Source organism: Alternaria incomplexa, assembly GCF_024043165.1.
Source record: "Alternaria incomplexa strain BMP 0042 chromosome Unknown scaffold_7, whole genome shotgun sequence".
In the NCBI taxonomy this organism is placed as follows: Eukaryota; Fungi; Ascomycota; class Dothideomycetes; order Pleosporales; family Pleosporaceae; genus Alternaria; species Alternaria incomplexa.
In genome coordinates, this window is record NW_026249856.1 from 903,235 (window position 1) to 916,236 (window position 13,002).

The 13,002-nt window shown below is 53.6% G+C and overlaps 5 protein-coding genes across 5 annotated transcripts; 3 read left to right on the forward strand and 2 right to left on the reverse strand.

The window, feature by feature from the left end:
* Positions 1-7: 7 nt before the first annotated feature.
* On the forward strand, positions 8-1,132 carry J4E90_005493 (uncharacterized protein; the record flags this gene model as incomplete). Its single annotated transcript, XM_051435046.1, has 3 exons — positions 8-99; positions 286-481; positions 653-1,132. 3 exons carry the CDS (start codon positions 8-10, stop codon positions 1,130-1,132), a joined length of 768 nt encoding a protein of 255 aa, XP_051291070.1.
* Positions 1,133-2,995: 1,863 nt separating this feature from the next.
* Positions 2,996-4,190, forward strand: ADH1 (alcohol dehydrogenase; the record flags this gene model as incomplete). The annotated part of the gene is made up of 3 exons (XM_051435047.1): positions 2,996-3,169; positions 3,219-3,315; positions 3,403-4,190. The coding sequence occupies 3 exons, from the start codon at positions 2,996-2,998 to the stop codon at positions 4,188-4,190; spliced, it is 1,059 nt and encodes a 352-aa protein (XP_051291071.1).
* A 644-nt stretch (positions 4,191-4,834) lies between these two features.
* J4E90_005495 (uncharacterized protein) lies at positions 4,835-6,319 on the reverse strand (the record flags this gene model as incomplete). Its single annotated transcript, XM_051435048.1, has 1 exon — positions 4,835-6,319. The coding sequence occupies one exon, from the start codon at positions 6,317-6,319 to the stop codon at positions 4,835-4,837; it is 1,485 nt and encodes a 494-aa protein (XP_051291072.1).
* A 1,248-nt stretch (positions 6,320-7,567) lies between these two features.
* J4E90_005496 (uncharacterized protein) lies at positions 7,568-9,689 on the reverse strand (the record flags this gene model as incomplete). The annotated part of the gene is made up of 2 exons (XM_051435049.1): positions 7,568-9,117; positions 9,161-9,689. 2 exons carry the CDS (start codon positions 9,687-9,689, stop codon positions 7,568-7,570), a joined length of 2,079 nt encoding a protein of 692 aa, XP_051291073.1.
* A 1,559-nt stretch (positions 9,690-11,248) lies between these two features.
* Positions 11,249-12,669, forward strand: J4E90_005497 (uncharacterized protein; the record flags this gene model as incomplete). The annotated part of the gene is made up of 2 exons (XM_051435050.1): positions 11,249-11,490; positions 11,604-12,669. The coding sequence occupies 2 exons, from the start codon at positions 11,249-11,251 to the stop codon at positions 12,667-12,669; spliced, it is 1,308 nt and encodes a 435-aa protein (XP_051291074.1).
* Positions 12,670-13,002: the final 333 nt, after the last annotated feature.

The window sequence follows — 13,002 nt, forward strand, 5'->3', positions numbered from 1 at the left end:
AACAATCATGCAGAGCTCATCTACCATTTCTGTGTCGGCGGCAACGCCAACACAGCATCCTTTCCAGAGGAAGATTGATGACATCAAGCCGTCCAAGACGTAAGTTGCTACCTGTCCGCGCTGCCTCAGCTACTGCCCCACATGATGATTTCAAAATAAGTTGGGAATCTCTCCGAAACAACGTGTGGAGAACATGTTAACTTGTATCTCTGATCTCGCAGTAGCTGCTGCATTGCGCACTACATTGTCTGGCATTCGACCAACAAGCTAACGTATGCGCTTTAGGGACATCAACTTTGTCATCATGGACTATCTGGTCAGCGAAGGCTACCCTAGGGCTGCTGAGAAGTTCGCCAAGGAAGCCAACATCCAGCTACCTCTTGAAGAGGAGTCCATACAGTCCCGCGTAGAAATACGACGGTCTATCCATGCTGGCGACATTGACACCGCCATTACTAAGATCAATGATCTAAACCCTCAGGTACGCATTCTCTTCCCACTTCGTCCACCCCTTGCAGGATTATATCCAGTTTCATGCACCACGCAGAATCTCTTTGATGATAATCAAACCTTCAGTCCTTAATATGATTGCAAACAAACACATTCACTCATGTCGCATACCTTTTGTTGGGCTTTGCTAACTCCGAGTCAGATTCTAGACACAGATCCATCGCTACACTTCGCGCTGTTGCGTCTGCAGCTCATTGAGCTCATCCGCACATGCACATCGTCTACCGCCTCCGATATCACACCCGCTCTTAGCTTCGCGTCATCTCAGCTAGCTCCTCGCGCAGCTACGAACACGGACTTCCTGAAGGATCTCGAGCTTACTATGTCGTTGCTCATTTTCCTTCCCGCCACCCCTGGAACACTCCAGAAGGAGCTCAATGAACTGCTTGAGCCTTCGCTTCGTCGGCATGTCGCGAGCAAGGTCAACGAGGCAATACTCACGAGCATGGGGGCACATGGAGAGTCACGCATGAGGAGCTTGGTGCGCCTACGGCAGTGGGCGGAGACCAAGGCGCGAGCTGCTCAAAAGGACATCCCTCCCGTTCTACCTCTTGGCTTGCAGGACGCCGACGAGCGGCCGGCCAACGGCAATGGTGAGGCTGTCGACGTGATGGTGCAATAGAGACGTACGAATATGGGGCATCAGTTCTCGACTGAAGCTTTTCCGCTCCTATGCCTTATGTTGTAACGATTTTATGACGAGAGAGCTTTTGAGCTCTGGCCTATTAATGATACCACAATTGAATTCTGTGAAACTCGCGCTCCTTGTCTTCGTGCATGGATTTGATCATTCAGCCTGTAATAGCCCATCTTATAAGTTGGAATATCCAACAGCGATGCAAATTCGGGGTGATCTACCTTTATAGACTACGCCGTTGAGTTTCGTCGTTCAGATGAGGTACTTCCGTTCTGCCATGGTAATCAGTGGTTGGGTACTGTAGCAGGCGGTCGTTCCATGGTCTGGGTCGAGTTAAGTCCTTGATGGGCAGCGTAGCTGACCGCATTAGGCTGGTCGTTCATCATACTCGACCTGTCATCCCGTCGCGACCGGCCGTGTAGTTCGCAGGAGGTTATGAAGGTACTCATGTATGCGACGTATAAGACGGGCCTTGTGCTCCAACGTTGCGAGCGTCTCCGAACCTTCGCCCTCCCGTCATCCGCACAGCCAGCCCAGCGAAAAACACCGCTCTCCGGACCTGGGAATCCCTGTGCTTTTTACCACCAGATCTCCAGCCCCTCACTTTCCCAGCCAACGCAGATCTCGCTCGGAGCCTATGTTTCTGAGCTCACAGGACATCCATCCTCAACCGTCCCTTTGCTCCGTAACATCCGGCCGCTTTCGATTGACGCGAGCAAGCCAGTGTCCGCTACCCCGCGATTGCGGACGCGCTATTCCCACGCCTCCTAGCATCCAGAACCCCCGCATAGTACGACAGGAGCCGCGTGTGGTGGAGCTGTCTAGAGGCAGAGCTAAAACTCTCTTATTGGTCGCTTAGCTTTCTCGAGGTCCTCAATTGGGAGATGTAGATGCACGGCTACATGTGGCTGGGAGAGCTTACGCAGAAGATCTGGCAATAGCGTTTGGAATCTGCGCTCGACCGACCCAGCTGGCAGGTTTCATCAACTCAAATGCACACTTACGTGGATTTGGCTCTCACATGAGCTGTCGAGTAATGCAGTGGAGGGACCAGATGGAGACAAGGCGCGATTGAACCGAACTGTCGCCGAGCCTGGGTAGGACGTTACCATTGCCATTCGCGCCTTCAGTTCACCTGTCACTTGAACAAGAACGATTTTTTGCCTTGAGTTATTTGCGGCACCGGCCGTGGCCGTTGTGTGCTGAGCAACGAGCATCAGGAGATGTTCTGTCGAAAGAAGCTAGAAGCCTGGCGCTGACCCCACCTAGCCGACCATCCCCCAAATCACCCCTCACACCATACTCAACGACGGTTTGCCTCGAACCATAGTCCCTGTGCTGATTTACATGCGCTAGAGTCAGGCCACACCAACTTTCCTATTTCCGGCAGTAGTTTTCGCCTTACCACGGGTGCTTCGCGCTTGCGCTGTGGTCGCTCCCACCCAGCCGATGCATCATGATCCAGCCATCATCCAATCCTCCTCCGTGTACCCCTCCAGAGCTCCACTGTACATGTGTACCTCTATGATGATTGACCAATGAACAAGGTCCATCAGTGATCGTCCAACTCCGACGTGTTGAGCAGGAGACCTGGCTTGGCGTGGATGAACGGACGCATTGCCTGTAGCTTCCTGTAAGAAGGCGCGAATGTATCCGGACCCTGGCGAAGTGACATGTTGGTCCCCAGGTGGGGTTAAAGCGTTGAGCTTGTTTCGGCATTGACGACAAGTATATAAAGCGTACGTCTTCTACACAATCAAGGACATCCACCATCAATCACATCTTCGATCTGCTACTACAAACACTCTCACATTCGACAACCTACTATACTCACTCAACATTACCAACATGCCTGAAATTCCCAAGGAGCAATGGGCGCAGGTCATCCAGAAGACCGGTGGACCCGTCGAGTACAAGAAGATTCCCGTCGAGCAGCCTGGCCCTGATGAGGTTCTGGTCAACATCAAGTACAGTGGTGTTTGCCACACCGACCTTCACGCTGTGAACGGTGACTGGCCTTTGGTGAGTACTTCTCTTCTTTATACCGAAGTCACATTCTAATTATTTCTAGGCTACCAAGCTGCCTCTCGTAGGTGGTCACGAGGGTGCTGGTGTCGTTGTCGCACGAGGTGACCTCGTCACGGATGTAGAGATTGGTGACTACGCCGGTAAGTTCCCTCTTCTAGCGTGTGTATTCTGGAGATACTTCCGAAAAGAATACACATGTCTTTCGACCAATACTAACTCGTCACAAGGTGTCAAGTGGCTGAACGGTTCCTGCCTGGCCTGTGATTTCTGCCAGCAAGCGGACGAGCCCCTCTGCCCCAAGCCCCTTCTATCTGGATACACTGTCGACGGTACCTTCCAGCAATACTGCATCGCCAAGGCTGCTCACGTCGCCCGCATTCCCAAGGAATGTGATCTCGCTGCCATTGCTCCAGTTCTGTGTGCCGGTATCACCGTCTACAAGGGCCTGAAGGAGTCGGGTGTCAAGCCCGGTCAATTCGCCGCCATCGTCGGTGCTGGTGGTGGTCTCGGTTCGCTTGCTTGCCAGTACGCAAAGGCTATGGGTGTACGAACAATCGCTATCGACACCGGCGATGAGAAGAAGAAGATGTGCACCGGAGAGCTTGGTGCCGAGGCCTTTGTTGACTTCTCCACGAGCAAGAACCTTGTCGCCGACGTCCAGAAGGCAACACCCGATGGTCTTGGTCCCCACGTTGTCATCCTCGTTGCCGTCAACGAGAAGCCCTTCCAGCAAGCCGCCGAGTACGTCCGCCCACGCGGTACCGTCATCTGCATTGGTCTCCCCGCTGGCGCTTACCTGAAGGCACCCGTCTTCGAGACTGTCATCAAGATGATCAGAATTCAAGGTTCATACGTCGGTAACCGCAAGGACAGCTCAGAGGCTATCGAGTTCTTCCGCCGCGGCTTGATCAAGGCTCCGTTCAAGGTCGTTGGTCTCTCTGAACTCCAGATGGTGTATGACAAGATGAACAAGGGTGCTATTGCTGGACGCTATGTCCTGGACACATCAAAGTAGGGTGTCAGCTGCTACTAAAGCAAATGCAAATGTAATGTACATATCGAAAGTTATCTGTTAAACAAGATCTCGATTTCTTCCTATGCACATCCTCCCTGTCAAAAGACTTGAGGTATCGTGAAATACGACCTAGACCTAAGGTCTTCCCAACATTCAAGCCTTACAGCATGGATCGTTACAGAAGTAGTGTAAATGCCAGAAGTTCTGTTGCCCTCCATTGCTAAGACATCACCGTGCCTCTCTGCCATTCTTCGTTCTGAACCCATCTTTCCCTCGTACTCTTCCGCTTTTGCATACAATCACTCCCCAGCCGCGCCAAACATGATCTTCTTCGCCAACTCAGCCCTGCCTGATCGTTTCATAGTGATACGGAACGGAGCCAAGCTCCCGAATGATGATGTAAGAGCGTTTGCTCGTTCGAGACCAACACAACTTCCCCGCATCTGCTATCGGAAGCGTACTAACACAGTAGCTCTTGTCCAGAACCGTCAGCCGAACGTCCTCCCAAGCCGCCTCATGTGCAGCCTCGTAGCTCTCAAGCTAAACCGCACCAGCACGGCGTCTTCTTTGTTCTCTTTGCCCTGCATAGACTAGTCGACATAGCGCGAAATTCGCTTGAACTCCGCACTTGCTAACCTCCTCTTTCAAGCAACCCACCTCTCCCCCTCAGTTCCACTACACGTACTATCCATATCCAGCATGTATTGTTCCAACCGATCCAGCATCCACCCCGACTGAATTGAGCCCGCAAACTGTGTCCCCTCTTGCCAGCGAATGCACTTGCTCGCCGCGCTAGAATACTCTACACACCGTATCTTTGCGCTCTCACCCAGTGTGACGCTAGTAGATGTAGAGCATTTTCCTGCAGCATAGGAGAACTGGAGACATGTTGGTTTGGATTCGCAGATGAATTTGCATTTCTCAAAGGGGCCTGAGTCGTCGGGTTCTACGTCCATGGATAGGTTGTCCCAGTCGTCGAGTTTGGCGGAGAGGCGGGGGAGGATGTACTCTTTGAAGACGTCGCGGTGGAGGAGTTGGGTTTTGCCGTTTTGCTGACGGGTTTGCTCAAAGGTCCATAGGGATTGGATGTAGGTTGGGCGCATGTGGTGGTATGTCATGGGGGCGTAACACCAGGGTGTTCGGCCTATCTTCGATACGTTGTGGTCTAGTGATGATACTGGTTCGCCTTGGAAATGGGGAAACGCCCAGAACAAAGGGACGTTGACTTCGCGCAGGGCTGTGGCTAGTACCATGTCGCCGGCCCAGCTCTTGGTTGTGAATGCGTCGTACTCGGCGAGGTTGGCGTTTCTTCGTTCTGTTACTTTGCGCATGGCGGTGGAGGAGAGAACGAAACCGGATCCGCCGTGTGCGAATAGAGTGTCGCCGATGTACATGTGCTTTCCCATATACAATGCCTGATCGGGATCGAAATGGCTCAGGTACTGGAGTACATTCTGCCAAACCATGTAGGTGTCGGCTTCGATGAACACGAACCACTTCGCATTCGGACGGTATGTGAGCGCCTTATCCACCATGGGTAGAAATTTGAATCGATCAAGTTTCCACGATGGATTGTCTAGCGATCCTCCTGGTCCGCTTCCGAGATGCGTCGTGTTCTTCAAGCCCTCTCTTCCGTGAGCCCTAAGGTGATCGTAGAGCTTAAACTCTGGTACTGAAGTTCTGAGTTCGTCACTGATGCCTTCGAAAACATCGTGTATTTGGTGACCGTCAACCTCCTCTCTCAGGTCGGAGTAGACAATGTAGTCTGGCACGCAGCGAAGTGTTGTTTCGAAGTGGACGGGTAACTTCTCAAGAACTTCGGTTGCACCTGTTCTGACAACTACCAGAACATCGTTTGCAATTGGCGAATCCGGACATATTGGGGTTTCGGCGCCTTGCGGGGTTTCTGTTGCGGGTGGTATCCTAGAGGCTGATGTGTCGTTGATGACTGATGGGCGGAGGGCAATTCCGTGATGTACTGGCAGAAGGAATTTGTAAAGTACGAGGAAGCAGACTGCAATAACAAGGAGTATCGTGCGGCGACTGCGCCTTCGGGTTAGGCCAACGGGAGAGTGATGTCTTCTCGGCGCATAATGCAGGCCTTTCTCATCCCGGAATGCGCGATGCATGTTGAATGATACCTAGGTATAGTGAAAAAAGAAAGAAGACGACTCCCAAGAGGTGTGAAAACGAGACAGAGCTGACATGCTGAAGGAGCGCCATTCTCCAAAATAATACATGAGCTGACACTTTTGTGGCGTAGTTGGCGGCTGGATGCCTGGTTCGTATTTCCTTTGTTCCCTCTTGGAGCGCTTGGGTATAACTCGCATATTGCGGCACAGGTTCCACCCCTGACTCGCTAAACACAGGGGAAAGCGCCACCATGTTGCTAATTCAACCAATTGAATAAATCGCAAGATGGCGCGGTGGGTAAGGCGAGTCGCAACGTTGGTAAAATCATCTTCGTGTTTGGTATGTGGAGATGTGGTGTCGGTCGTCGCGAACCTGATCGACGAACTACTCATGGTCTTTGCTCGCGCGATAGATGACGGGATTCGCGCACGAAGGATTCCAGGAATTCAGGGAGATCATCCGGCGGCTTGAGATGCAATGTCGGCTGCAGCATACTGCGATCCTCCTGCACCAAACTGGGTGTAATGCAGTATCCTCAAAAAGGGGTAATGCAATGTGTACGATTGACTGTATGGCCGCAGCCCACCCACATCTGCTCGCATCGACTAGATAGAACGCTGTGCTGATACATGAGTGCCCTTTTACCGAATGTAGAGAGAACAGACGAGATTGATCTTACTAGCAGGTGTGGCGTAGACAGCTAGTGTTAGGGCTGAGTGACAGGTGGTACGGGCGGCCTAGCAATGACTAGCAGATGAAGCTACTTCATCACACCAAACGGAACTTTGCCGAAGCGAAGATTGGGTTTCGTACTAGTGATTATGATCCGAGCGATATGCGAGTGAGATGTGCATGCATATGGCAGTTGCGAAAGGGAGTGAACCTGGGGTTCAAGCTGTCTCCTCGCCATCTACTAACGGGATAGAGAAATTGAGTATTCAATGGCTGATAGATTGTACACGCAAACAAGGCCAGATACTGACGGCGAGTTTGCACCAAGTTTTGCTCAAACAGAGGGTATATATTTACAAAAGTCCCGTTTATACCATTTGGCCTCCAAATACCACCCTTGTGGTCTTGCTATTAGTGATCGCATATATGCTACTCATGACATCGTTAGAGAAGTATCCCATACCGTGTAGAGATACGGAATTCCAAACGCCTGCCTTTTGTGTATAGAAACGTGGTAGAACAAGGTGCCGAGTAATACAATCCTGGAAGGAAGAAGGCAGTGCTGAGGATGCTTAGAAGAAATGCTGTCCGCCGTACCCGTTCATTGCGGTAAGTGGCGGCTGAAGTAATGTCTGCGGTTGCTGCTGCTGAACAATGTTTGCAGGCACGTAGTGCGTCTGGTAAGGATGTTGTGGCATGCTGAAGTCTGCTACAAGCAGAGGGTTACCAAAGCCCGTCGGCCGCCGCTGTACTGGGGCAGGTGCAACCGAGACTTGCGGCATCTGCTGCTGAACGACGACCTGAGGCTGTTGCTGGTACACAACACTGCCTTCCTGCATGTGGCCATTCATCTGCTGCTGCTGCTGCTGCTGTGGGGGTGGCGGAGGCGGAGGTTGTTGCTGTGGCTTCTGGTCCTGGGTTTGCGGCGTATCCCAGCCCCACTTCTGCTTCAGCTCTGTATTGACGAAGCCTACACGCCAACCCGTCTCTTGCCTGATCTTATCGAATATCTGGAGGACCTCTTCTTGCTCGCGTCGGTCTGTGAGCGGTTCAGCTGCGATGGCGAGGGAGCGTAGCGCTACGCTGGCAACCCCGCGGTCTTTGACGTGTGCACTGATACCGCAGATGAACTTGGAGTTTTGCTCGAGCATGGCCCACATGTCGGGTTCGCTAGGGCCCTGTAGCGGGTTGATCTGCGCGAGCAAGACAAGGGATGTATGGTAGAAGAGCCGCGCTATTATCGATGCTCTCTTGATTAGCCAGACTTCGGGGAACGCTGAACCGGATATTGTCTGTCCAGGGTACAAATATGCCATTGGGTGCATGGTGCGTGGTATGTTCTCGTTCCACCTGTCAGTCATGTCTTTCAGCCGAAGCCACTCGTTGTGCCGTTCCTGCAAGGTCTGCCTGGCGACTTCCTGGTTGCGCGGTATCGATGCACGGAAGTTGCATATCCTTGCAACGACATAGAGAATACGATGGGTCCAGACTTCTTCCTTGCCTGACTCAGTCTCTGGTGTAAAGTCCATCTCGATGCCCCACTCGTCGGGGTCCCAAGCGACCTGCCAGTTGAAGTGCAGACAACTCAATATCTCCATGCCGACGTTCAGCCAGAAACAGGCGGCTCCGATGCCTGTTGACCTAGCGTTCCAGCGGCACTCTTTGATCAGAGCACGAGCTCCCGCGATGTGGTTCATCCGTTGTAGCGCACGTTCTCCCATGATTTCGTATACGTTGAGTATTACCGCAGTGGTAGCGCATAGAATGGTATCGCGGTCGGGGTCCTGCAGAGAGTGCAGAAGGTCGCGTGTGGCTACATCGTAATAGTGGAGTGCTTTCTCCTCGCTGTACTTGGGATTAACAAGGGCAAGATGTCGTGCACCACATGCGAGGAAGGCGTGTAACAGCATAGGCTCGTTGAGCGCATGGAAGGGTAGCAGACGCGAGAAGTGCTTGTGTGCGTCCATGCTGTCCATCCAAATGCCGATTTCCTCGACGAAAACCTGCATGTATAATACCTCCTCTTGGCTCTTCAGGTAGTCGCGCGTGGGGAGGGGTCCGGGACTGGCCGAATGCTCCATCGTGTACGGGGACGGTGTTGGGCCGTTTGAGAAACTCGATACTATAGAGTCAGCACGGTCAGCTGGAATGGACTGTTGACTTACTTGAACGCCCGTGTTGGTGCTGGGTCCGCTGTTGGTCGAAGTTGTAGGTGAGTTGCGCTTGCTGGTACGACTCCTGTGCGATGCCCTGGATGGGAGGAATGTGCTGGCGCGACGAAGCTGGCGGTCCCATGCCAAAGCCGTTGCTGCCCATATGAACATGTGCGTCCATGTCCTCTACTGGATACATTTCTCGCCCGCCCACATATTCCGAAGCAATGGTCCGCGACTCGTCCATGAAAGCGATCTGATAGTCGATGCCTTGGGGGATCAGGTATGCATTCCGCTCGCAGGTGGTGTCGAGGAAGTTGAGCTTCTTGCCCCAATTGCACTCGCGCTGGGACTTGAGGCAGTTGTTGCAGGTCGGTTTGGTCTCATCGCACTTGAGATGGCGCTCTCTGCATGTCAGGCAGCCGGTACGAGTCCTCTTAGGCTTGTCGTCTGGCGTGGCATCGCTGGCTCTCTTTCTCGAGGGCAATGGCTTGCTCGTGGGCGAGTCATTGTTGGAGGGTGGTGTCGCGGTGTTGGCCATGCTGACGCTCGCTCGGGGACAGGCGTTGCGCCGTCGCTCGCCGTGGCAGGGCGATCACGACCCCGTAACAGGGCGCGCAGTGGGCCAAGTCTGTCGATCCCTCCACTTCGATTTGGTGGTCAATCGTCGAGTAGTCACGGTTGAAGATGTGGGGTTGGTCGAGGACCGCCGTAATCTGACAGCTCGGTTGCGACGGGACGCGACGCAGCAACGTAAGATTCGCAAGATTCGCCGTAGTGCGGCTGCAATGGCAGTGATTGAACAATAGTGGAAAGAAACACAAAGGCGTAGATCCGTCGTCGTGGTGCGAATGCAAAAAGTGTCGAGAGGGCGCAGGGATAGGAGGTCTTGGTGAATTGGCCGTCGAGAGGGCGTGTGCAGGCGTTCGGTCGCGGATGATATGCAGGAACGCGCTGGTCTAGATGGAGGGGTGGGCGAGGAAAGTCATGGGAGTCGAGGGTGCTTTTGGCGGGACAGAAGCAAACAAGTAGCAGCAGCGAGTCGTGAGGAAAGGCGGAATATTGGATTATACCTGAGCGGGCTGGCGTACATGCAGGCGATGACGAACGATAGGAGATGCTGGACGTCCTGGCAGGGAGCGTCGCAAGGGCAGGTGCACGCGAGGGCTGGGGACCGAGGCGCCTGTAACGTTGACAGCTGCACTCTGAAACAAGACGCTGTCCGGGTTTTCGGTCGTCAGCGTCTGGACGTGTGGACGAGTATCACGACGATCCCGCGATAAAAGACGGCAGAGCTGGACAGCATGCGCCTTCGGGGAGACGTCTGGGCCTTGGTGTGCGCCAGTCCGGGGTGCGACGCCATGATGCGCGCGCCCTCCCGGTAATGATGCGCGCGCCGGCTTGGATGCGTCGTGACATTCGGCGACGTAGCATGGAAACTCTTCTTCCCGTCCCGCGGACCCTCGATTGCTGTGCATCATTGCTGTAGCGAGCCCTATTGCCCAGCGCACTAGCTTTCTCGTGGCAGTTCGTGCGAAGAGCTACCCATCGTGGCGCAGGCAGCAGCTTGGCACTACCCCAGCGCTGCTGGAGAGACAGACACATCTTGCAGGTATCCAGATGATGCCCAACCGGCTTGTGCAGGTGCATTGCGCCCGAGCAGCTTCGACGCTCCATGGCATGCTGACTGGCTGCACCTTCACTCGTCTAATCTTGTAGAGTTTTGCGAACAAGCTCAAGACCAGAATAGATCCCTGTCCGTCTCGGCAATCTTTGCACTGTCATAGCACCTGCCACCCTGGAACACCTGCCGACGCCTCCACATGTACTTCTAAGCTGAGAGGAAACGAATACTCCTTCTTCCATACCAGTCAACATGGCTGTTTCGTACTTCTGCTGCAGCAATCGAATGACCCTCAGCTCGCTAGTACCGAGCATCGTCTGAGAAGGAACGCCCAGCAGGCAGCCGTTTCAAGCGCGCATGTACCTGTCGTTCGCGTTGTATACCCGACAATCAACCGCTCATCACTGGCCCCACCATCGCTTCTCGACGATCGTCTCTCGTGCCGGCCTGCCTGAAACTAACACCTCAGCTTGCCCATGGCCCTGGAGCGCCAAACCGCCACGCTCCCACCAGCACAGCCCACTGCCATTCTCCGCGGCCATGCCTCGCACATCCACGCAACTTTGTTTGTTCGCCAGAACAGTCGTTTGTTGACGGGCGACGCAGATGGCTGGGTCGTCCTCTGGAATGTTCAGACGAAGCGACCAACTGCTGTCTGGCCAGCTCACGATGGCCCCATCCTAGCCTTCGCCCAATGGGGCGATGCAAATATCATAACGTGCGTGTCACTGTAGCAAACCACCAATCACCCTAAGACTAGCCCACGTCTGCCTGACGAGCTCTACTAACCTCAGATCGCGGATACAGACATGGACGGGACAACAGAATAAGAGTCTGGCGACTTGCACTCGAAGACGAGACAGAGAAGCTTTCATCAACATTACCTGAAGATGGGAACCGAGAACACACGCCCAAACCGTGGCTTCTTCATTCGCTTCCCGTCAACACTCTCAACTTCTGCTCTTTCTCCATGGGCTATCAGCATCCTCCAGCCTCTGTCGCAGAGGATGACTCCATCTTTGTGGCAGTCCCGTCAACAGACGACAAGGTGATCGACGTGTATAGCTTCCCTGGTGAGCTACTCAAGGTCAGGATCCCACAGATACGAACCGTCGAAACAGGCATGGTCATGGCCGTGAGATTTGTTCGTAATAGAGCCACGCAGAGACTTCTCCTGCTCGCAGGGTATGAAGGCGGGGTCACTGCAGCCTTCAAGCTGGCTGAAGAACACCCCGACACGAGCGTAGAGACTGCCCAGCTTGTATACCTCAGTCAACCCCATTCTCAGCCGATTCTGTCATTGGACGCTTCGCCAGAGGGCGACTTCTATTTCACATCCTCGGCAGATGCTATAGTAGCCAAGCATCAGATACCGGAGTTGCCATCCATTCCGGGTAAAGAAGACAACGACCCACCCGTACCGTCTTCAGATCTATTCACAAAGCAAACTGTTGATCAGGCGAGCTCCAAGAAAGCGACACCCAGCGGTCTATCTTCACTGCTTTCGTCGGCCGCACCGCTACCGAAGTTCAAGCCTGCTCCGCCAGTCCAGAAAGTGGTCAGCTTACAAGCCCCGTACAAAACAACAGACACCAAACACGCAGGTCAACAGTCGCTCCGTGTCCGCTCGGATGGCAGGCTTCTGATTACCGGTGGTTGGGACTCACGGATCCGCATATACAGCACCAAGACGCTCAAGGAAGTTGCCGTGCTAAAGTGGCACAAGGAAGGAGTCTACTCCACTGCATTCGGTGAGATTCTTACACAAGATGAGATAGGTCGCGGAGATGGGGCTACCAATAAGCGACAAAGAGACCGTGAGGAGCAGTCGAAGCTTAAACACTGGGTCGCGGCAGGAGCTAAAGACGGGAAAGTCAGTTTGTGGGAAGTGTTTTGAGGTCTGTCCGGCTTCTTGTGGGGTTTGGAGTACGCCGACGGTCCCATGATGACGCATTTATACAGATAGATGTATTGTAGTATCAAGTGGCACGTTAATAGCAATCTACCAAGCAATTACAAGAGTCGGTGGTGCTGATGTATAGCGAATCGGAGGTGATGCTGCGCCGGCGTGGGTTCCCCACAAGAAGCCGAGGCATAGCGACCGGGGAAGTGGGCTTGCGATGTCACCGTCCATCGTCGCGACGCTCCGTGCCTGCTTCACCATGTCGTAGCAACAGTGCCAACGTGGACTGACACGAAACTAAAACACCCGAAAAACTCCATCTCCCGA